The 21,462-nt window shown below is 54.2% G+C and overlaps 1 protein-coding gene across 6 annotated transcripts in view; it reads right to left on the bottom strand.

Moving 5' to 3' along the window:
- MAD1L1 (mitotic arrest deficient 1 like 1) overlaps window positions 1-21,462 on the bottom strand; it is a 347,527-nt gene that overhangs the window by 316,580 nt on the left and 9,485 nt on the right. For 3 of the 6 annotated variants that reach the window (XM_035718311.2, XM_049111198.1, XM_049111199.1), the window contains 6 exons: window positions 20,223-20,347; window positions 19,297-19,378; window positions 18,244-18,374; window positions 17,999-18,113; window positions 15,935-15,996; window positions 3,733-3,852 (listed from right to left, as the gene is read on the bottom strand). In XM_035718311.2, the coding sequence (XP_035574204.2) occupies window positions 3,733-3,852; window positions 15,935-15,996; window positions 17,999-18,113; window positions 18,244-18,374; window positions 19,297-19,378; window positions 20,223-20,347 (635 nt within the window). The remainder of the gene's footprint in view (window positions 1-3,732; window positions 3,853-15,934; window positions 15,997-17,998; window positions 18,114-18,243; window positions 18,375-19,296; window positions 19,379-20,222; window positions 20,348-21,462) is intronic. The other 3 variants (XM_025416062.3, XM_049111200.1, XM_049111201.1) reach the window with 1 other exon arrangement.

Genomic DNA, 21,462 nt, shown 5'->3' with positions numbered 1-21,462 from the left:
CTGCCACATGGAGGCCTACCAGGCACGGTCTAGCCAAGTACCAAGGCCATGTCTCAGAATTCAGGTGAGGAGAGGCCGTGGAGTGGCCATGGAAAAGAAGTGCTTCCTCCCACACAGAGGATATTCCCCTTACCACTGCAGGCCTAAGTCCAACCTCCATGGCATGACCAGAAACACCTCCAAGAACTGATCCCTGCCACCTCATGGGCCTCTGCCACACCCCACACGCTGGCCAGAAGTACTGGGAATGAGGGACATCTGAGTTCACCAGATCCCTGTGGCTGGGGTGAGTTTGTACAAGCTGCTTCCCCTGCCCTCTGCCCCCTCCCCTTGCCCCCCTGCCCAGAACAAGTTCCAGCCTCTCCCAGGAGCCATGCCTGATGCACCAGCGCACCAGCTTGCCCATACCTAGGAGGACTCAAGATACCTACCACTCTAGCACCAGACATACCATAACTGCTCAGGAAATGTCCACGTGTAGGCAATGGAAAGGAGGGAAAATCTCTAAGAAGCAGCATGAGACCTTGCTGTCGGACTCCCATCCTGAGACCCGGCAGGGGTCTGCCCACTCCTCCTCCCCCATCTCTGCCTAATGGGATGGCTCGGGTCCCCAGTTAAACCAGTACATCAATCCCTGTCTTACCAGATGCCAGGGAAGACAGTAAACATTTAGGAAGGACTGGCTCCCTGACCCCCTCAGAGCCAGCAGCAAACACTAACCTCTACTATCACCTAGCTCTGATTAAACCAGGAACTACCCAAGCCACTCAGACACTCTGCTAAGCACAGCTCCCAGATTATTAAGGACAAAGCCTAAAGAGCAATGAATTTGTTTTGTCTGTTATTCAGTTAGGTCAGGCCCCCAGAGCCTCACAGAAAAGGCAAGTCTGCAAACCTGTTGGCTTCAGGGCCCTGAAGGTCAGCAGCAGGCTTTCCACTCACAGGGTGGGTCTACTTGGCCCAGCTCGTATTCCACAGGCTTCCAGCCATGTCTTCTTGGGCCCAGAGGTCCTCCACTCTCTCATGGAGGAAGGGGAGAGGCAAAGAGAAGATCCTCATCAGATAATCCTACACATCCTTAAGGGATAGATGTGTCCCTCAGAAGCCCCTGCCACCCATCCTGCTGCCAAAGCTGGCCAGGCTGCCTCAGGGCTCAAAGACAAGCACAAGCATGTACACACCAATCCCCAGGACATCCCCCTCACCTAAGACAGAGCCGTGGGAGCTGCATGCCAAGAGTCAAGGTCAGTGCTTGCAATGTGACCACAGGACAGCAGTGAATCCCAGGTATTTGCTAGAAGCACACAACCCCACCAGGGTCCCATCACCTCCTCTCCCATGTTTGCAGTCCAAGGCTTTACCAATATCACCGCCATAGCCATATTCCCATACGTGGGCCCACTAACTCAGTATGACCCACCTCAACCCTTCTGGCATCGTTAACTTGCAAAGACATAGGTTGGTGGCAGAACAGGCAAAGTTCCCATCCAGATTGAACACAAGCAGACCTAAAGAAAGTTGATGTCCCATCTCCCGGGATGTTCAGGGTCCAGTGTATGCCAAGGTATGCCAACTCCACAGACACGGTCCCCCCAGCAGGATACAGAGGGACAAGCACTGCCAGGTACCACAAGCCAATCACTTTGCCAGTCAATGCCTGGGTGCCATCCCTGTAGACAGGAAGCTGAGACCCAGACAAGCCTATAAGCAGCCTCTGCTGTGCAGCTTTCCCACCAGGGAGATGCCCTGGTCCCCATGCCTGGAGGCTGCATTCCCAGGCATCTGCTGCCTCAGCGGGCTTGTCTAGGTCTAGTAATGGTCATAGAAAAGGGACCCAGAGTAAGCCCTCAAATTCAGACCTGTGCACAAGTGACAATTCTCTCTGGCTATTTCTGTGATATTTCTGCTTCAAAAGCACATACCCAAACCAGAGTCCACAGCTCTCCCTTCCTAAGAGCCAAAACCTATCCCCGCCTCTGCCCCATCTGCCTGCACCCTCCCAGCTCCCCTACCTAGACCAGGTAACCTCCTATTTTGTATGCCTAGGATGTCTCCCAGCCTTTGCTCTGTCCCTGTGGCACTCTTGCTCCAAATTGGAGCCACATGCAAAGCCGACCTGTCATGGCAGGCTGTCCTCCCCATCACTCGGCCGGCTCAGCAGCCCTCAGCCTCTGTCTTGTGCCCCACACTCACCGTCCCCTTCAGATTTCACCCCAAGCCTGGCCTGCCACCTCCCACAGCACTCCTCCCTTGGGCCAGGGCCTCCTGAAGACTCCCCAAGTTCAGGAACCACTGTCCCAGGGTCAGTTGCCCCTTCGTGCTATCTGTGTGATGTTTTGAAGAACGTATACCTCCCACAAGGCGAGGAGCATGTGCTAGGGTATCTATACCTGGTACACAAACAAACCCACCATTCATTCTGTCCCTGCGCTCCCCAAGACGAGTGTAATGGGAGGGACACTGGAGATCCTTGGCAAAGACAACCAGTGGCCTCAGAGCCCCACCACCAACTAACACAGAGTGACACAACCCAGGAGAACAGTTTCCAACAAAAGCTTCGGTGGTCCTTCCCTAGGTTGAGATTGATAAAGCAGATGGGATTATTGGCCAATAAAAACAGACTTCCTGAGTATAGGCCTCATTACATCGAGTTAATGAAAGTCATTAAAGCAAGCAGTCTGGAACCAGTTCATTTCCTCCAGGGTGGAAGGACTCAAGGATTATGGGTGGAGATAAGGCACCTGGCCCAGTGACCCATCTGCTTGCTGCTCTCAATCCTACAAGATGGCATGCTTCTGTCATGAACCCCAACTGTGAGGCACAGCTTCCCAGAGTCCCGCAGCCCTTCCAGCCATCACTGAACCTGACTGAGGGAGGCCTTGGGGAACCTCCAACTCTGTCAAGAGGTCGGACTCCTGCACTGTCCCAACTGTGCAACCTCCGTACAAGGAATCATCAGGCAAGACACTGGGCTCTTAGAGAGCTGCACACCAAGGCGTCCAACGTAGTGTAGCTGGGGTTCAAGGACACAGGCACTAGCAGGCACAGGAGCTACACCTGTATCGAGCACTTGTGAGAAAATGTACCAAAGCCAGCAGTGCCAGCAGCCTATACAAAGAGAAGTCAATGGCTGGCAGAGCAAGAGGAGAATTCTCCCCATTGACCTCTCATGTCTTCTGAACACTGAGCTATGAACACACTGCTTGTTCATACAAGGGTCTCCAGTCCCTTGTGATCTGAAATGACACCAGTTGTTCCTCAACGGTTTCCCAAAGGCCACAGAAAACACCAAGTCCACTCTTCCCAATTCCTTGAGGCACCGGCACTTGTGCCCAGAGCTGCTTGGCATCCCCACCAGGTTGTTGCCCACTACCATGAACAGATGTGCCCCCAAGTAAAGACCCCACTCATGGCAGCAGAGGAAGCTCAAAACAATGACCTTCAGAAATGAAAAGGAAGAGCAGTGTGTAAATACATGTGAGAAATTAGCCACTGTCAAGTGGCATTAACCTGACGCCCCCTCCTCTCCAGGTATGACACCTGTTACACAGCAGACCAGAGGGTGTGGGAAGGACACAGCCAGCTCTCCTGCCCCAAAGCAGCATGGGCTTCTCTGCCAGTGCGACCTGAACGCATCTGCTGGAGCAAAGCCAGCAGCACCCCACTCCACCTCCCCAACGTGGTCTTGGTTCCAGTTCCCAACTTGAACACAGCAGCCTTTCACATGTCCACCTCCTGGAAGGCAGCTGGCCGCTTCCAGGACGGAGGCAGTCACTTGCACCACGCCATGTGCTGGGCCCTCTCTTGGTGGGCTGGAGACCTAGAGCCTGGACCCCTGGCATCCAGAGGAGACTGAGGAGAAACAGGAGAACAAAAGGAAGATGGTAACTTCTCAAAACTTTCATTAGAGAACATTCCAGACGTGTGCAGAGTAACTGCTATAACACAACCAGCTCCCAAGCACACCAAGGTCCAGCCACCCTTGTTTCTTCTCATCTGCCATCTGCTGTCCATCCCTGACTCAATTCGTTTTACACCTATCTCATACCATAAATTTTACCTCAAAACAACTGTACCTAAGACTTGGGTCCCAGGACACTGACTTGAGGATGGGTACAAGACCACAGCTCCCTGGAGGGAGTGTCCAGTCCCTCCCCAACCAAGCCCTCAACACCAACTTCAGGCAACCCTGTGCTGGGGGCTTGGGGACTTAGGTTCGTCTGCTCTTAAACAATTTTTTAAAACTTTAATCGCTTTCTCTCTTCCATTCCAACTTGATTTGCATACCTCTCCAGCAAAACACTATTCATAGAAGGTTGGCTGGCAGCCAATCTTGCCACTGACTTAAGTCAGACCACCATCTTGGACCCCAAGCCCATTTACAGGCTTGCACTGTCACTCCAGTCACCAGGCTGGGAGGAGAAACGAGTGCTGTGAGCAGCACTCAGCCACTGGGTGGTTCCTATCCTGTAGACACCTAATTCCCCCTTTCCATGGACTTCCGGGGGCCTCCATAGCCATAGGACAAGGGAGGCAGGGCCTAGGGCGGCAATTCCGTGCACATCTCACCCTTGGCTTCATTGCACAGGTGTCTTTCCACTCTTTACCCTCTGCACTCGCTCCCTCCACACACTTGGGTAGATGTTCATTTCCACACAGGGACCCCTTCCTACTCAGACTGACCCACATTCGTGTTCAAATGACAGAGGAATGACATCTCTCCAGGCAGTTTCTACAAAGGAGAGCCAGTGGGTAGAGGTGTTGACCTGGCACCTACCACACATCCCACTCTGAGCCCAGTGGAAGAAGAGCAGGAAGAGGAGCAGGGAGTCAGCCAGGATCTTCTGCACATGCACCCCATGGGCACCTGGTCAGCCCCAGAGCAGCAGGGCCCGGAGACCCATCGAGGCAGCCCTTCTAACATGTACCTTGCCGTCTCCTACTCTACCCTTCTGCCGGCCAGCCTGGCTCCCTGCAGGTAAGGGCCACGACTGCCCCAAATCAAATCGCTGCTTGAGCAACTGGCCTTCTCTCAAGCCAGAGACCTACACTAGCAAGACCTGGCCATCCAAAAGCCAGACATGCCAGAGGATCCAAAAGCACAACATGTGAAGCACAACATGTGAAGGCCCTCCTGGGCCAGCAGAGCAGCCACGGTCTGGAGCAAGTGGTCTTCAACAGAATGTCAGGAACACTAGACACAAACTACGGGTACATCTCCCAGGCCGCAAGCCATTGGTGTTCCACAAGAGAGATATCTCTCTGCCACATAGGTTCCTCCTCCTGCCATCGTGTGATGCTTTGATTAGTGCAGACACTTGCTATCCCACCTGCCCACTGGGCCCACACACAGCCAATGAGCAACAGGCCACCTGGCAGGGCAAGAAAACCAGGCTCCTGCCCTTAAACAGCCTCTAATTCCAAGACACAGAACAGGTATTCCAAGGTGCCACCCACACGGAGGATGCCACACTCAGTCTGCAAGCGGACAGCCCCTACTGCCCCTCTTACAGTCCTCCAAGCCGTGCAGGGCAGTGGGGGCGGGGGGCACCCATCCTTCCTGCCTGGGACTGTTTCACTTGTGAATGTCTCAGCAGCCAAGAAGAGAGGGATGAACACAGCCTTCTTGGCTGCCACTGACATGGTACCCTGAAAAGCAATCCTTTGTCTCCCCTCTACAGACTAAGGCCTGGTGAATCAGAATAAGCACGACCCAAGAGGGTGGACCCAGGCCACTCTTCCACCCACCACCACCACCACCACCCCACTCCCCAGCCACCAGCACCCCCAGTTCCTGTGATGACACATTCTGTATGAAGACGCGCCTGGGCCTCAAGAGGGACCTGGCACAGACATACCTGGGCCATGAGAGGAACCCAATACAGGATACATATGACACACTCACAAGTACAAAAGTACTTTAATACAGAGTTCCAAGTCTCTTTAGGCCACATACTGGATACTACAATGAGGACACAGAAGACACTCCTAGGCCACCAGACACAAATCCACCATGGCCTCCATGAAACTAAATCCTCATGAAGATATAAGGACAAGAGGAATGCTGACCAGGGCCTAGCTCCAGGCCAAGGGTCTCCACGCCTGCTCACCGCCACCCACCAGCTTAGGGCATACCCAAGGCAAGTCAAGTGAGGGAAGATCAAGGGATCCAGAGCAATGCCCCAGTCTACCTCTGCCACATGCAGACACAGATACAGCAACACCAAATCCTAGGAGGTGGCCAGCGATGCCCACCTCCAGTCAACACCCCAGCACCTACCCACACTAGTGCTCATCTCTCCCTATACCTGGGGTACCTTTCTCCCCCCTCCCCTGCTTCCTCCCTATCCTCAGGACTCCCACCTGCTAGGGCACAGCTTCTATTAGACAAGAGCCCATCTGGCAACAGCCAAAGCCCGTGTATTGCTGGGGCCCAGCACACAGTAGGTCTGAGAAAGTGTCTGCCGAACTGGCCCAGACACCATCCCCAAGACCCCCAGGGCCTAAAGCCCACACACCACACCAGAGCCACAGTGTGTATGGTGCAGAGGCGCCAGGGCATGCCTCAGCACTCTGTCCCTGAGACGATCAAAGGCAAACAGCACCACCGATGACAGAGAGGTCTGGGCTTTGCACCGGATGACAGTGTGAACATCACAGAAGAAACCCTGGAGCAAAACAAGATCACCTGGACCACCGGCAGCCACACAAACAGCCCTGTACTGACTGGCATCTGTTATTTAAAGGATAATTCCACTTGGCCTCTAAGACTGTGGACCTCTCCTCTTACTGTGGCTCTGCTTCATGGGCACATGTGCTTGCACTCAGTACTCATCAAGGCCAGCCACCCTCCAAACCTCAGCCCCCGGCTTGTGTTGGCAAAATCAGAGCCCGTGTTCCCAGTCACCCATGAGTGAGCACTAGGGTGTGGCCACCGCCGGACCCTGGACACAGGCAATTCAAACTGAGAGACACTCATTCTACCCTCAAGAGGACAGGAGCCCTCTAGCTTTGGACACAAATGACACTACCCATAAGGAAGGACATCAGAGCTCAAAGCTTTGTGCACTTAACCCGGGTAATCACTCCTCATGGCCACAAAGCTGACATCTGAGGCTATTGGGTGAGGAAGCACAGACCTAATGCTGCCCAAATACCTCCCCACCACTTCCAACAGCCTGCCCAACACACTGGGCCCCTGAAGGCCATGGGGGTTGATGGGGAAACATTCCAGGCTACCCTAGAGGAGGTCTCCAGCTCTGCTGCTTCTGCTGCAGTCCCTCCCCAACATCCTCTCCACACAACCTCTGCAGTGCGGCCCCTACCCCCTTGCCTGGGGATGGGGGGCCTAGGCACAGACAAGGGAGGGCAGGTCTTCCCACACACCCAGGAGGACTTCAGTAAAGCCTCTCCAAGTCTGCAGTAACTGGACACGGAGATGCCTCCTCTCGCTCCAACATAATCCCCTGGGAACCCAGCATAGCCTAATTTGTCTAAATCCTTTTGCTATCTGGCTTTAGACTTTTTAAAATCAATTTTAAAAAAGGTACAAAAGTAGAAAAGCCATATCTACAAAGCTGGAGAAAAGCCCTCCAAAGCACTCTGAGTGCCAAGCAAGAAGTACAGAACCACAGGCATGCTGCCAGGGGCGAGTACGCACAGGGGACAGCCCCTGAGGAGTCAGGCTAAGCTCCTTGGGGAAAGCACTTCTCCTTCTCCATTTCCCACAGTGCTGCAAGCACAGCCTGATGTGAGCACGCAGAGACGAAGGGAACAGGACTGTGTGCAGACTGGGGTCCCCAGCAGTACCCCCCCACCCATCTACATCTACCTGGAGCTGCAGCAGCGGGGCCTGGTGGAGGGAGCCAGCCTGTCAGGGATGCTACTCTGTCCACACCTCGCTGCACACACCCACTTCCACCAGCAGGCAAGGCCAATCAAACTCCCATTTGAAACCTCACCAGGGAGCCAGGGACAGGCAGGAGCTGTTCCCCTGGGCGAGGATGGGGCTGGAGCTAAAGAATGGCAGTTGTCAGGAAGTCTGCTACACTTGTCTTCTGATTCCCCCTGGACCATGACAGCATGAATAACACAGGGGCCTCGTCAGCCATCCAAGCAAGCCAGAAGAGGCCCCATCCTAAGTCACAACCACCATAGACACAAAGGCACAAAAACAAAGCAGTCCCAACACCCTCATGACTCACTCACCATTTATTAAACGCCACTGACTGCCAGTCACTCAGGGCTCACCAAGGTCGGCCCCCCTCTAAGCCTTCAGAAATTCTGAAGACAAGCCTACGCTCTTACTTCACAAGCCTGAAGACAGATAACCAGTAAAGAAACCAAACATGCCCAGGCAGAAAGAAGCTGAGGGCTCAGCCACCAGAAGAATGAGCTGCTACTCCAGGTCAAGAGTAAACCCCGGGAGCGCCTGCTTCCACTGTTGGCCTCTACAGGAAAGCTCAGGGCTGTGATGGGCTCTGAGGTCTCCAGACACTGCCCATACACCTCTGCGGGCCACCAGACTGACCTGGAACCCAGTACAGCATGGGGGCACAAGCGCCTCTCCAGGGCGGAGGCTCCAAGAAATGGCTCTCAGTAGACAGATGAATGAGTGAAAGCACAATGTAAAGGTTCATGGCTGAGGCCACTGAGGCACTAGCACATGAGATGCCCAGAAGGGCCATACCTACAAGCACCCAGAAGGGGAAGGCTCTGCCTTCCCTCCCGCTCCGGAACCCCAGAGGAAGCCAAACCAAAACTAAATGAAATAGACCCCACCAAGATGCCTGATAGCTCGGCCACCCTCCCAAGCATCAGCAGCGCCTCGTATATGGATAGTCCCAACACCCAGGTGATCAGAGGTGGTGGACAGAGTAGGTACGGCCATAAAAGTGTCTGGGCTGGTTAATGAGATCCTCTCGCAGAAGGAATCATGCACTCAGCCTCACTATCATCCTAAGTGGCTTCACACATCAGGGGACACTGGTCCCCAAGACCTGTCACCTGTCCAGCCGACAAATGCTGCTGAGAAGCATCCTGGTCAGCACCTGGTTCCCATGCTCACTGCAGGTGACAGGTCAGCAGTTTTGGGGGCACAGCCACCAGGCTTCAGAGCCAGCAAGACCTCTCAGTCTTTCCCCTGGCACTGTCAAACCTGCACACTTCCTGACAAACACTAAGCCCTCCCAGCAGGACCAAAACCAGACCAGGTTCAGGCACAAAGGGACGGGGAAGGAGCCAAAGCCCAGGGACGCACCTGCCATTGGCAAACTATTTCCTCCAGAGAATGAGGGCCTTGGGCTTCCTCAGTGGGAACTGCTAATCACGCTTTTCTTTTTTTTTTTTACTTATTTATTCATGAGAGACACGGAAAGAAAGAGGCAGAGACAGAAGCAGAAAGAGAAGCAGGCTCCATGCAGGGAGCCCGATGTGGGACTCAATCCCGGAACCCCAGGATCACGCCCTGGGCCAAAGGCAGACGCTCTACCGCTGAGCCACCCAGGCACCCCATGCTAACCACACTTTTTAAAAGCCAACCTACTAGGGGTTCCTGCCCTCCTCACTGCGCTGCAGCTCCACTGTGACTCTCTGCTGACACTTGGAAAGCATTCTGCCCAAACTAAGTGACGCCACTTGTATGCCAGAATGGAAATATAAAGAACCTTTCTGGAGGGCAATTTATCACCATCTCTCGATTTCAAAATGTCTGTCATTTGAGACAAAAAACCACCTTCTAAAAATTTGTCCAATTAGTAAGGCACTGCTTACACTGGAAGCAACCCAAGTGTGCATCAACAGGGACCTGAGGTCACTCAGAGCTCATCCACTTTACAGGCTACTGTGCAGCCCTTCAATTTGGTTGAGTGCTCTGTGCTGGTGCAGAAGGACCAGTAGAACTCATGCAACGAGATGCAAAGAACATGGATGAGCGCCGAGTCAGGAAGGGCACATACAGAGCCTGCCACTTGAGAATGTACCAGGCAGTACCCAGATGGGGGAGGAGGGCCAGGTGCCCACCCTTGGGGTAGCCCTGAGCCCCCTTCTCTGAGAATAGCACCCTAGTTACAACAAGAGTACCATGTGAGGTGGACCAGGCAGTGCAAGGGCAATGAGGGCAGGGCAAGGGCGATGGGGGGGCCTGAGGAGCTCAGGGGATGGTGCCATCCCAAACCACAGCTTTCTAAAGCACGCCTCTGCACCTGCTCCGCAGCCTCCCATCATCCCCGGATCAGCTTCACACAGGTGGGATACACATCTATGCACATCTGACCATGTGCACACCAGAGTGGCTGCCATAACGGCCAAGCACAGGAGACCTCGGGCACACCATCATGGCCCATCTCGCTTCAGTCAGGTCCCAGGCCAAGATGTAAGGAGCCACTCTTCTGTGGGCCACTACAATCAGTTTTGCCTCTGTTAAAATTCCAAATAAAGAACATCACACGGCATGGCCTCCAAGCATCTGGCATCAGCAGGACTCACGTGTGCACATAGCAGTCTGGCCTGCCCCATGGACACACCACACTCCATGAATCCGCACCCCCGAGGGTGGACATGCCCATTGTCTCCACATTTCAGCTGATAGGAATCAGGCCGCTGGGAATACTTAGAGATAGGTCTTTGTAAGGTCACATTTTCATTTCTCTTGGGTAAGAACCCAGGATGCAACTGCTGGGTCCCATCTTGAACACACGGGAAGCTGCCCTACCCCCAGCCCTGCAGCCAACACGTGCAGCTCCCACTGCCATGACACCTGGTGCAGACGGCCTCCGGTCCCAGCTGCAGCATCTCAGCATGACCTTCCCCTACACCCTGAAGGATACTGATGCCGAGTGCTGCCACATCCCTATTCCCATCTGAGGACCCTCTTCTGTAAAGTCTTCTGTTCAACGTCTTCTGCTCAGGTTTTAAATTCCGGTCGTCATCTTATTCACTTAGAAGAATTCTTTAAAAATCCTGGATACGAATCTTCCATCGGGCCTATGTATGCGTTGCAAATATTTTCTCCTAGCCCAGGATTTGCCTCTTCTTTGTCTAAATTGTGTCTTTTCAAGAGCAAAGGTATTTTTTCATTTTGGGAAACTCTAAGTTACCGATTGATTTTTTTCATCTTTGGTTCACGCTTTTGTGTACTAAGCTTCCAGAAGTCTTGGTTTTTCACCCCAGGCAGGTGCATGCCCCCACTGGTTTAATGCTGGGACAGTAAAAGACGAGAATCTGCACCGGACCGTACAGACATCCCACTGCATCAGCACCAGTAGTGGAAGACTGACTCTCTCCCACTGAATTATCTTGTCACCCTCAATGGAAACCAACAGACTCTATACACTCTTGGATTATTCCTGACTTTCTAGCCTTTTCCGTTGATGCACAAGTCTATCCTTGTGCCAACTACCATACTGCCTTGATGATACAGTTTATAGTGCATCTTGAAATCAAGCACTATAAGCCCCAGGTTTTTTTTCAAGAACAAGTCTATAGAAATTTTAGAATCAGTCTATTGGGTTCTACCAAAAAAGCCTGCTGGGACTTTGCCTAAGATTGCACTAGATATATGGAGCAATTTTAGCAAACTGGCCCTTCAACAACACAAACTCCACTAATCCACAAGCACAGTATTGCTCTCAGAAAGAACTTAAACTCTACAGCAAACAGATTTTTGTTTAATTTATCTTCAAGTATTTCAAGTTGATGATGCTCCTCTCAGTGGCATGTACTTCCAATTGTTGGCTGCCAGTGCACAGAAATTCAGTCCACCTTTGTGTGTTGTCCTTGTAACTGTGAGCCTGTTAGACTTCCCAATTCCAATGGTTCTTTACAGGTTCCTTGAGATTTCCTATATGGATGATTGGTTGTCTCCAAGCAGAGGCAGCTTTACTTCATCCCATCCAGCTGCGTGCCTTTCTTCCTCTTTCCCACCTCTGCTCTGGCCCACACAGACACAGAGCGGGGAGAGGGCACATGAGCTGCATGATAGGCAGGTGCTGCCTGGGAGACCCCTTCCACTCCTACTTTGCTCAGAGGTTTTAAACATGCATGGGTGTGGAGCTTTCACAAATGCTTCTGCATCTATTGAGATGATCACATGTTTTCCCCTATAATCTATTAAAACAGTGAGTCACACTAATCAGTGCTCTGAAGGGAAGTGTTATGTTGATGCAGGGGCTCCCTTCTGCTACATCTTCCCTACTGCCTGTTTGTCCTTCTCCAATGCCCCAGACGTCTCATCCAGGCAGACACAGACACAGAGAGTGTCTCCTGGTGTCCACTTTCAGCACCTTCAGATCCTGCCCCACCAGGCCCCACTCCCAGGACAAGGCTCTCTGCACACAGGCACTTTCTGTGCTACTGCTGAATCCCTCCCTTGGCTTTCAAAGCCCTGGGATGAGGACATGCAAGCATCACACCCACCCACCCTCCTCCCCACTGCTGCATCCCCTGGGTGCACAGCGCCCCACCCAACACAGCACAGCACTCCTTCCCACCCAGTCCCTAGGCCCACCTGCCTCCAACCCACATGACTGCATGCTGGAGACAGGTGTCCAGCAACATCCGGGTGGACAAGCCTCCCTGGCAGGTGAGGACACGGGCAGGGGCTTCCGTACTGGTTTATACTGCTTGACTCGCCCTGGCCAACTCACCTACCCAACTTTCCAGATACCTCTGGGCTCCTCTGGGCATGAGAAATCTCAAACTGGGAGAAGGGTGACAACAGTCATGCCACATGAACTCCAGGGGGTTTTGATTTTTCTAGGTGTTAGACCTGATCTCTGTTCCCAAACTCTGCAAGGCTACAGGGCCCTCTGAGAATCTGCAAAAAGTCACAGTCCTGCACAAAGAAGACAGCCTATGCAGAGAACTTCTGGTCTAAAACACTAGAAGCTCACAGACATCAAGCACTTAAGGATCATCAAGAGGTTGGTCAAGAACAGAATAGATGTGAGATAGTCAACAGGGTCTGGCCAGCCACCCACAGGTGCACAGGACTATAAGGACACAGACCCCTCACAGCCCTGCCCCTCTGGGTCCTGGCCATAGCATGCGAGTCCCAGCAGAGTGGCAGAGGACCAGGAAGAGCTGCAGGGAGCAGGTCTGGGACCACAAATCCAAAAAGACCCAGAAGCTCTCCAGGTGCAGGGATCAGGATCATGGGGGAGGGAGTGCCACCTAGCGGCGGCAGCCCTCAAAGCCCAGGAGACACGAGACAAGGGTCAGGGCTGGGGGTCAGGATACATGCCAAGTGAGTGCCTTCTGTCCCAAAGTGACAACAATGCCTTGGCTTAAAGGCCAATATACTCAAGTCCACCAGGTCAAAAGGCCCTCTCTGCCCCTCCAGCCCCTACACTTCCAGGGCAAGTGCTGGACTCCAACCCATCTCCCAGGGCTGGCCGACTATGCTTTGAGGGAACAGGCCCCTGAACTAGCAGACACCCCACACAAATATGTTTTCACAAGGAGAAACCAAAGTCCTTCCACAAAAAGAGATGGAAGATAAGGCACAAGATCCCCCCACCCCAACACGTTAGAACCAAGCAGGGGCCACACACAAACCTAACCATACCTAGCCACAGCTGGTTCAGCTCACTCTGAGCCAGTCCTCTGGTCCCCAGCTGCATTGAACATAGCAAAGGTGACGAAGGGCATTCATCCTAGACCCACTCTAGGCAGATCCCCCTCCAGCCACCCAGACAGCAGTCTCAGAGCTCCTGACCAGTGCTTACCCTTCCTTCCCACATCCCTCTTGCAGGGACCCCAACTTATCCCTGTGCCCTATTTCTCTCTGTCCATTTCCCACCCCATATTCAATTTCACCAAATGTGGACTCTGAAAAGTCACTCTCCCTGCTCAGAAATCCCTAACTGCCCAAAACCTGGCAAAAAAGGGAGAACCAAACTCCTCCTCAGGGCATTCAGGGTCATGTAAGACTCAAGTCCAGTGCCCGGACAGGCTGACCCACTGGGCCTGGTGAGTCTGCATTATACCTAACTCTCCCCACAGCTCTGACAATGGGCAACACACAAGTCTGTGACCCAGCAACTGTTACACGACACACATACTCACTTCAGTGGGGCAGAGTCACCAGAGGTGAAGCCTTCCCATGCACCCCACCTGGATAGGGAGGGTAAAGAAGAGGAGCTGGGGTTTCCAAGGTGTCTCCAGAAAGGACCAGGGACAGGGTGACCACAAAGCACATGGAAGAAAATCTCCCCTACAGGAGCCCCTCACCGAGGGGTACCAGGAGACAAGGACACAAGGATGCTCCACCTGCTTCCCTAGAAGCTTCCAGAAGGGACACAAGCACCACTCCGCACTGTGTGAGGCAACCTCTGCAGCGTGTGACTGTGTTAATCTCCACACAAATAGTGAGGCACGCACTGCATTCCCAGCAATGAGAAAACTGGCCCAGACCCAGGCACAGACTTGAGGAGGGGCACACTTGCCAGCAGCCAGCAGAGACACCAGCGACAGTCCACTACCCAACCACAGACCCATGCCCTTCTCTCCTGCCTGACCCCAAGCTGCTGGTGGGCACTAGCAGCCCTCAATCAACAGCCCTCCCACCACCCCTTCCTCTCCCTCATCAGGGCCTGGCCACCACGTGAACATACAGCACACACAAGTAGCTAAGTAGGCAGATGCCCCACCCCAACTGGCAGCTGGCCCATACAGCTCTCTGCTCCTCGCACACCAGCCTATACTCAGGAAGGTCCCTGGTTTGGAAGGGAGACCAAAGGGCTGGAGTAGCCGCTGCACTTTCAATCCAGCCCAGAGATGGCCGCCAGCTGTGCAGCAGCCCTGGGGTTGACTGATGTTGAGTGCTCTGTGGCACACGCTGGGCATTCAGACACGCCGGCAGCCGGTCTGACTGAGCATGAGTTGGCCTCTGATCTCCAGCACAAGAAAGAAGTCACGAAGGTTTCTCTTCCGACGAGCCTCCTTGGGAGCAGGAGGGAGGCTTTCCAGTGAGTTAATAAGCCCAGAGAGCAGGAAGAAGCACAAACCATTCAGGCCCTGCTGGGCCAGCCCTACACGAGTTTGGGTCCCGCAGGTGCAGTTCAAGAGCAAACAGTAGCCTCGTCTGTCCTGTGACTCAGCCAGGCAAAGAGACGATGAGGGGGCATTTTCAAGGGATGGACAGTGGAGTCAATAATGCTGATCGGAACTGCTGCAGCTTCCAGAACCAGCAGTTGGGCAGTGTAATTACAGGGCAGCTCTTTAAGGAAGGTTCTCAATCTTGGCCCAGTTTCCAAGAGCAGCAGGAAAGACAACCAAGGAGCTACAGTCTCAAAGTCACACATACAGACAACACAAAAAGCTCTTAGACACTGCAATTCCAAAGACTAATCCAGAATGATGGATCTCATAGCACCCCTCACCCAGACTGGAACAACCAGATGATGACAAAGCTGTGGGGCAGTCAGCCTGCAGTGGGGCCCAGAGCCCTGGGGACCAAGGGACAGGCAGCAGCGGTCCTCCGAAGGACAGGCGGCAGAAGGTGTGGGGCTGGGGGCAGGGAGCAGTGGACAGAGGCCTGCCCTGCCCATCCTATCCCTCAGAGAACTGAGGCTGCTGTCGGTTCCTGACAGCCACCATAGTCCTGCACTATGGCATTTTCCCTTTCTCCCTGAAAACCCAGCTCATCTCCACTGTCTGTATTTGCCTAGGGCTGCCCCAAAGGCATTGTCTCCCTCAGTATACAAAAAGAAGTCCTTTCCCAAAGCCGCAGGACGCAGGGCAAGCAAATCCCTGCCAGCACGCTGCTAGCTGACCTTAAATGAAGGACTTGTTAAGACTTCGGCAGGGACAGTCACTTAGGTCCCTTCCCTCCCGCGGTCAAAGTGCCTCCTCTGACCTGAGAGGCAGCAGTAGGAGCTCCCCCCCACCCCCGGCCGCCCCCAGGCACCCCAAGGCACTGGCACCCTCTGCCTACCTGATGCTCAAGCCCGTGCTCTGCTCCAGTTGCTCCCAGCTCTGCAGCTTTGCCAACAGCCTCTGCAAAGACAAGGAGGTGAACACTAAGAGCACCGCAACCGCAGCATCTCCCTTCCAAGGCCTCTACGACCACTGGCTGCCCTCTGCACACCACCACCTCCATTCCCATACCAGAGAGGCTCACACAAAGCTGAAGCAATGAGGAGGATGTTAAGTCTCCCTGATCCCTCAGAAAAGCCTGCTCTTATCTCTGAGCTAAACACCGAAATGCTCCAAGTCTGCTCCGGAGCAGATAGCTTACTCCCACTACAAACATGTTCACTGCCTCATTTCTTCCTGGTCCCACGGAGTCAGGTAAGAGTCTCAACAGTTAAAACATCGTGAAGTGGAGACAGAGTGGCAAACAGCCTCACGCATGGTCCCATTAAAATAGCCTCTGCCCCAGGGCAGACCTTGGTATTGAAACCATAAGAACCCCCTGCCTCTCTCACATTCCAGGAGCTCCAAAGGATGCCAGGCCCCAGGGAAGAGCCCTACAGCCCAACTGACCCCAGCTGCTGTGGCCAACTAGGGCCCAGGGCCCCACAGGTACAAAAAGAAAAGGTGGGGACATCCCCCACCTGGCAGGTGAGGACATCCCTCACCTGGCACTATGTACGGAGCTGCCTGACCTTGCATTTAACATGCTCTCCCACGCTGACCCACATCCCATGTTAGAGTCCCCACCAATCTTCTAGAATGTAAGCAATGTGAGGGCAAGGATCATGTGCCTCTGTTTGGCCTTCCCTTACCTCCACCCAGGCCAAGCACCATGCTGGCATCCCTGCATTCACTCAGTTACTCAAGTGGCCCTATCATGTGCCAGGGCCAAGCTCATTAGCAACTGTCAATACAGCCAATGCTTAGTGACCATCTACCAAGTGCCAGGCACCGTTTAAGCACTTGACATAAATTCGTTGAGCCCTCACCATCCTGCAAGGCACACACCGTTATACAGCCAGACAGAGAGGTTAAATAACTTGCCCTGGGTCACAAAGCCAGCAAGCAACCATGGCAGGATTTCACATGAGGCCGTGTGACTCTGGAGACAGAATCCTAACCAATTTCAGAACTGTACAGAAGAAAAGCTGCTCAGTCTGGAGCTGTGTCCTTGGAGTAAGTTCAGATGTAAGCCAGTATCCTAGAGCTCAGCTCCCACCCCATGAGGTCACAAGCCACCAGCATGGCCAAGTGCGGGGCAGCTAGCAGCACACTCCCACCACCTAGGAAACAACAGAGGGCCACATGGCTTATAGGTAAGGCAGCAGGACAACCCAGGAGGCAGCACAGAAAGACGGCAAGACGCAGGCCCAAAGGCCAGGAAGCTAAGTGCTGGTATAACCCGTGTGCACTGAGCAAGACAGAGCTTCTGCACCCTCTTGTGTGCCCCAGGGAGAAGCGGGATGCTTTCAGCACAACATACTATGGCCAGCTCTACAACATCAGCCCACAAAATGCCACTGTGAGTCCCAACAACAGACACAAGCAGAGGAAACAGAGCCCAGACATCTGCTCACGTCTGCGGGAGGGAAAAAGGTTTGTGTCAGGTGTCCAACACCGCCTCCTCTCTGACTCACTATCTGTATCAGTTTCCCCGTTTTCCGCCACCCGATGGAAACAATACAACACGCACTCTTACAGCTCCTCCTGGAGGCTCTTGGGAAGAACCCAGTTCCAGCCCTCTCCAGCTTCTAGAGGCCCTCACTCCCTAGCTGGCAACCCTCCTTCGTCTCCCACACCCCAGCAACAGGGGGTTGGGTCCTCCCCAACATGACATCTCTTTGACTCTCTCCACATCCCCCACCCCATGAGAGGATTCATGACCACTGGCCCACTGAGCTCACCCAGCAGTCTCCCAGCCACAGGCCAGCTCATGAACACCTACACAGGAGGCCAGGCAGTTCTGAGACCACCGTTCAGCCCACCACACCAGCCCAGTCCTTCCACATTTCAGGAGGGCAACTGGAATATCAAACACCCAGGGTCCCACCCCCAGGGAACACCCCACTGCCCCGGGCCCCACCTCCTTCTCCAGCTCCAAGACGACCAGACTCTCCTGCATCTTCTCCTGGCGCCCCAGCCGCCGTCGCAGCCCCTCCAGCTCCTCCCTGAGCAGCCCATTGGTCTCTCGCATCTCCCTGGTGGGACCAGAAACAAAGTCCCTCAAACAGCCAAGTGCCCCAGACCTAGGAGCACAGCCTAGTGCCACCCCGCACCCGCCAGCCCTGTCTCTGGCCCACCAGCCCACCCTGCCCTGCGCCAACTCACCGCAGGTAGGCGCTCTCCTCCCGCAGCTGCTTCAGCTCCCTCTCCATCTTGGGCAGCCGCATCAGCTCAGATTTCATATTCTTAACGACCGAAGCATCCTGTTCCTGCAGGGACAGCTTCTGCTCCAAATCCTAAGTGAGGCCAGGGACAGAGAAAACAAAGTCAACCGCTGTGGTCAAGTCCCCCTCCAAAACACCTGCCCTGGCTGCACCAGGTGTGCTTCTGTCCCACACCCTCATGTTCACTTCCAGGGGGACCCCAATGTGGCACTACAGGCTGGAGTCACACCTCCATGCTGCACTGCCCTCGGGGGCAGGGCCCTAACACATGCCTGTCCAGGGACAGGCAGCCAAGGCTCCCTGAATAAACATAATAAAACACACCACTCCTCCCCTGCTAGACCCACTCTTGCCACACTAGCCCCCATTTAACAAGTGAGCCTTTCCCATGTTGACAACAGCCTTTTCTTTACGATCCGCAGTCTCCTTGAGACACAATGGGGACAGCTGGTATCCATCAGTAACAAGTCACCAAACACGCTCAATGCATGGTGCTGGGGACACCGCACGGACGAGAGCAGAAAGCAAACTCGTGATAGCTCTACATGCTCATGAGGCTGGTGAAGAGGATGAACTAGGCTTCTGGAGGTGGGGGTATTGCCTGTAGGGGGACTTCGGGCTCCATAACCCTGCCTGAGTGACCTGGGGCTGCTGCACACCCCCTGCCCCAGCTTTGCTTCCTTGAACGTCCTCCTGGCTCCCTCCTCTGCTCTTCAAAGTGCTATTCTTCAGCTGCGGTGCTGCCCGGCTCTGGCACCTCACTCCTGCTCAGCCTCCTGGCCCATCTCCCAGAGTTTGCTTGCCTACATGGCGTAGTGTCTGCTTTTTTTCCCCAGACTCGAAGTGCAATGATGTTATCTGTGTCCCATGTTGCCCTGTCCCTGCTGCTTACCCCTGTAGCTGGCACAGAGCTGGGCCATGTTAATGTTTGATGAGTGACTGATTGGTCTTGGTCTCACGCACTGAGCCTGTGTCGGAGATGGGAGTAACTCACCCTGATCCTCTGTTCCTGGTCAGCCCTTGCTTCTTGGATGGCCTGGAGCTCCTGAACCTTCTGATTAGCCTCCTGACATTTCCTATCAAGAAAAGCACATAATATGCACAAACAGGCAGGGGTAAAGCCAGCAGCTGCCTTCACCCTAGAGGCTCTCCAGCGTGGACCCCCAGGTCACAGGGCACTGTGGCCTCAGTCTCCTTGGGTCAAGGCAGGTGCCCAGCTCACACCATCTGCAAGGCCCTGTCTAGTCCCAGCACCCACAGCTGTCTTCCCTTTCCTCTACTGTGCACCCCTGGCACAGCCACAGGCAAGGACCCTCCCATGATTGGGCCCCCACACACTGCCAACCCTCTCCTAGGACAACATCTATGAAGGTAAAGGCCTAGACAACAGGGAGAGAATTCCGCCCTCCGACCTTTCGGAGTCCCATGCCTGCTCAGAACACAATCCCTGTCTGATCACGGCTCTGACCCACACCTCACTTGCCCCAGGGGTGGCCCCACACAGCCTTTAAAGCCTGGCTTCTCGGAAAGCTCTTCGAGCAGGCAATCCCAGCCCCCCGGGAAGGGAAGAAATGACTGCTCCCCACTGTTGTTCTCAGAACACTTAAAACATTTATCAGCCTTGCTTCAGTGGCCCCTGTGTCTGCCACCAACTGGCTATGGACGGGGAGGACAGATCTAAAGGGCACTTGTAGGTCCTTGGGGCTCAGCACATATGGCACACATGGTCGCTGGGTGTTTAGACCACAGAGAGCACATGATGATGAGCCTGGGCCTTTCTGTTCACGGTCTTCCACACTAGTAACAGCTGGATGCGTGGTTCAACACGGGCCCCAGTAGGCTGGGCTGACCGGACCTGGGGCGACTGGTGGGCAGGCCATCTGGTGAAGGGCAGGGCCCCACCCCAGCACACCCACTCACTTGTGCTGCAAGGCCAGTTGCTCCTTGAGCTCCTGCTTCTCAGACTCCAGGCTCTTCACCTGCATCTCCTGGTTCATCACACTCCACTGCAGCTCCGAAACCCTCCCCTTCAGTGCATTGATGGTCTGAAAGCAGAGCGGAGTAGGCCACAGCTGCTTACAGTATGTGGCCCACCCACAGAGGGGGCGCTCCTGACCCAGAAATACACAGACAAATGCCCCTGAAAGAGGCTGTCCCTCCCACTTCCCTCCCATGGGCAGGGACCAAGCCATCTTCTCCTTTAGGACGCAGGACCTGGGAAGAAGAGATACCGCCCCCCAACCCAACCCCAGGGTACTCCAACCTGCGGCCTGCCTCACATTTTCCTCAAGAGACTAGGTCATGGTGACAAGCTGCCTACCAAGAGAGGCTGAGCCCCATGACATCTGTCACTTGGGATCCTTGCTTATGCCCAGTGTGCTTGTGTGGCTCTCTCTCCATGCCTGTCCTGGTCTCTCCACCTGAATGGGCCCCCACATGCCACTGTCCCAGCTAAAACACTCCCTGTGAACCACAGCCAGGTCCCTGTGACACAGTCAAATGGTGGACTGAAGCCATCTTCAGAATGATGCTACAGGAGCCCCCTAGAATAAAGGAGCCACAGGAATGCCATGCAGACCTAGTGCCCTCAGCCAGAAGCAGTGGGAGCAGAAAGCAGGAGCTGGGAAGGCTGGCCCGCGGCAGAGCCTCAGGACTTTCAGGGGCAAACCTGCTGCCTTTCCATCAGACTGCACCTTCACCAGGTGACTTCCTACTGACCATCTGGTGACTGCTCTCCCTCTGTGGCTTTCCCAGTCAAGTCAACAGGGAAGCCCACTCATAAACATCACTGTCAATTAACCTCCTGGAACAGTGGACAGGGACCCAGTCCAGCAAACTCCCCACAGTGAGGGACACCAGCAGTGCCAGGGCACCCCCTGCCAACAAGGAGACCTGACACACTCTCACCTGGTCCAAAAGCCCACGCCAACCCAGGACCCACATCAATGGATCGATGCTGCTACCCGACATTCCCCAGGGGAGGCAGACACAGGCCATCTACAACCCATACTCCAACCATCTGCACAGTCTGCTCTGTTACTAGGGTGCCTATCAACCTGGGCATCACAGGAGAATGAAGGTACTAAAACACACATTAATTAGGAAGACAACCTTCAAAAAAAAAAGGAAGACAAGTCTTCCTGATTCCAGATTCTAATTA

Source organism: Canis lupus, chromosome 6 (genome assembly GCF_003254725.2).
Source record: "Canis lupus dingo isolate Sandy chromosome 6, ASM325472v2, whole genome shotgun sequence".
Classification (NCBI taxonomy): domain Eukaryota; kingdom Metazoa; phylum Chordata; class Mammalia; order Carnivora; family Canidae; genus Canis; species Canis lupus.
This window is presented reverse-complemented; position numbering and strand designations above follow the sequence as displayed.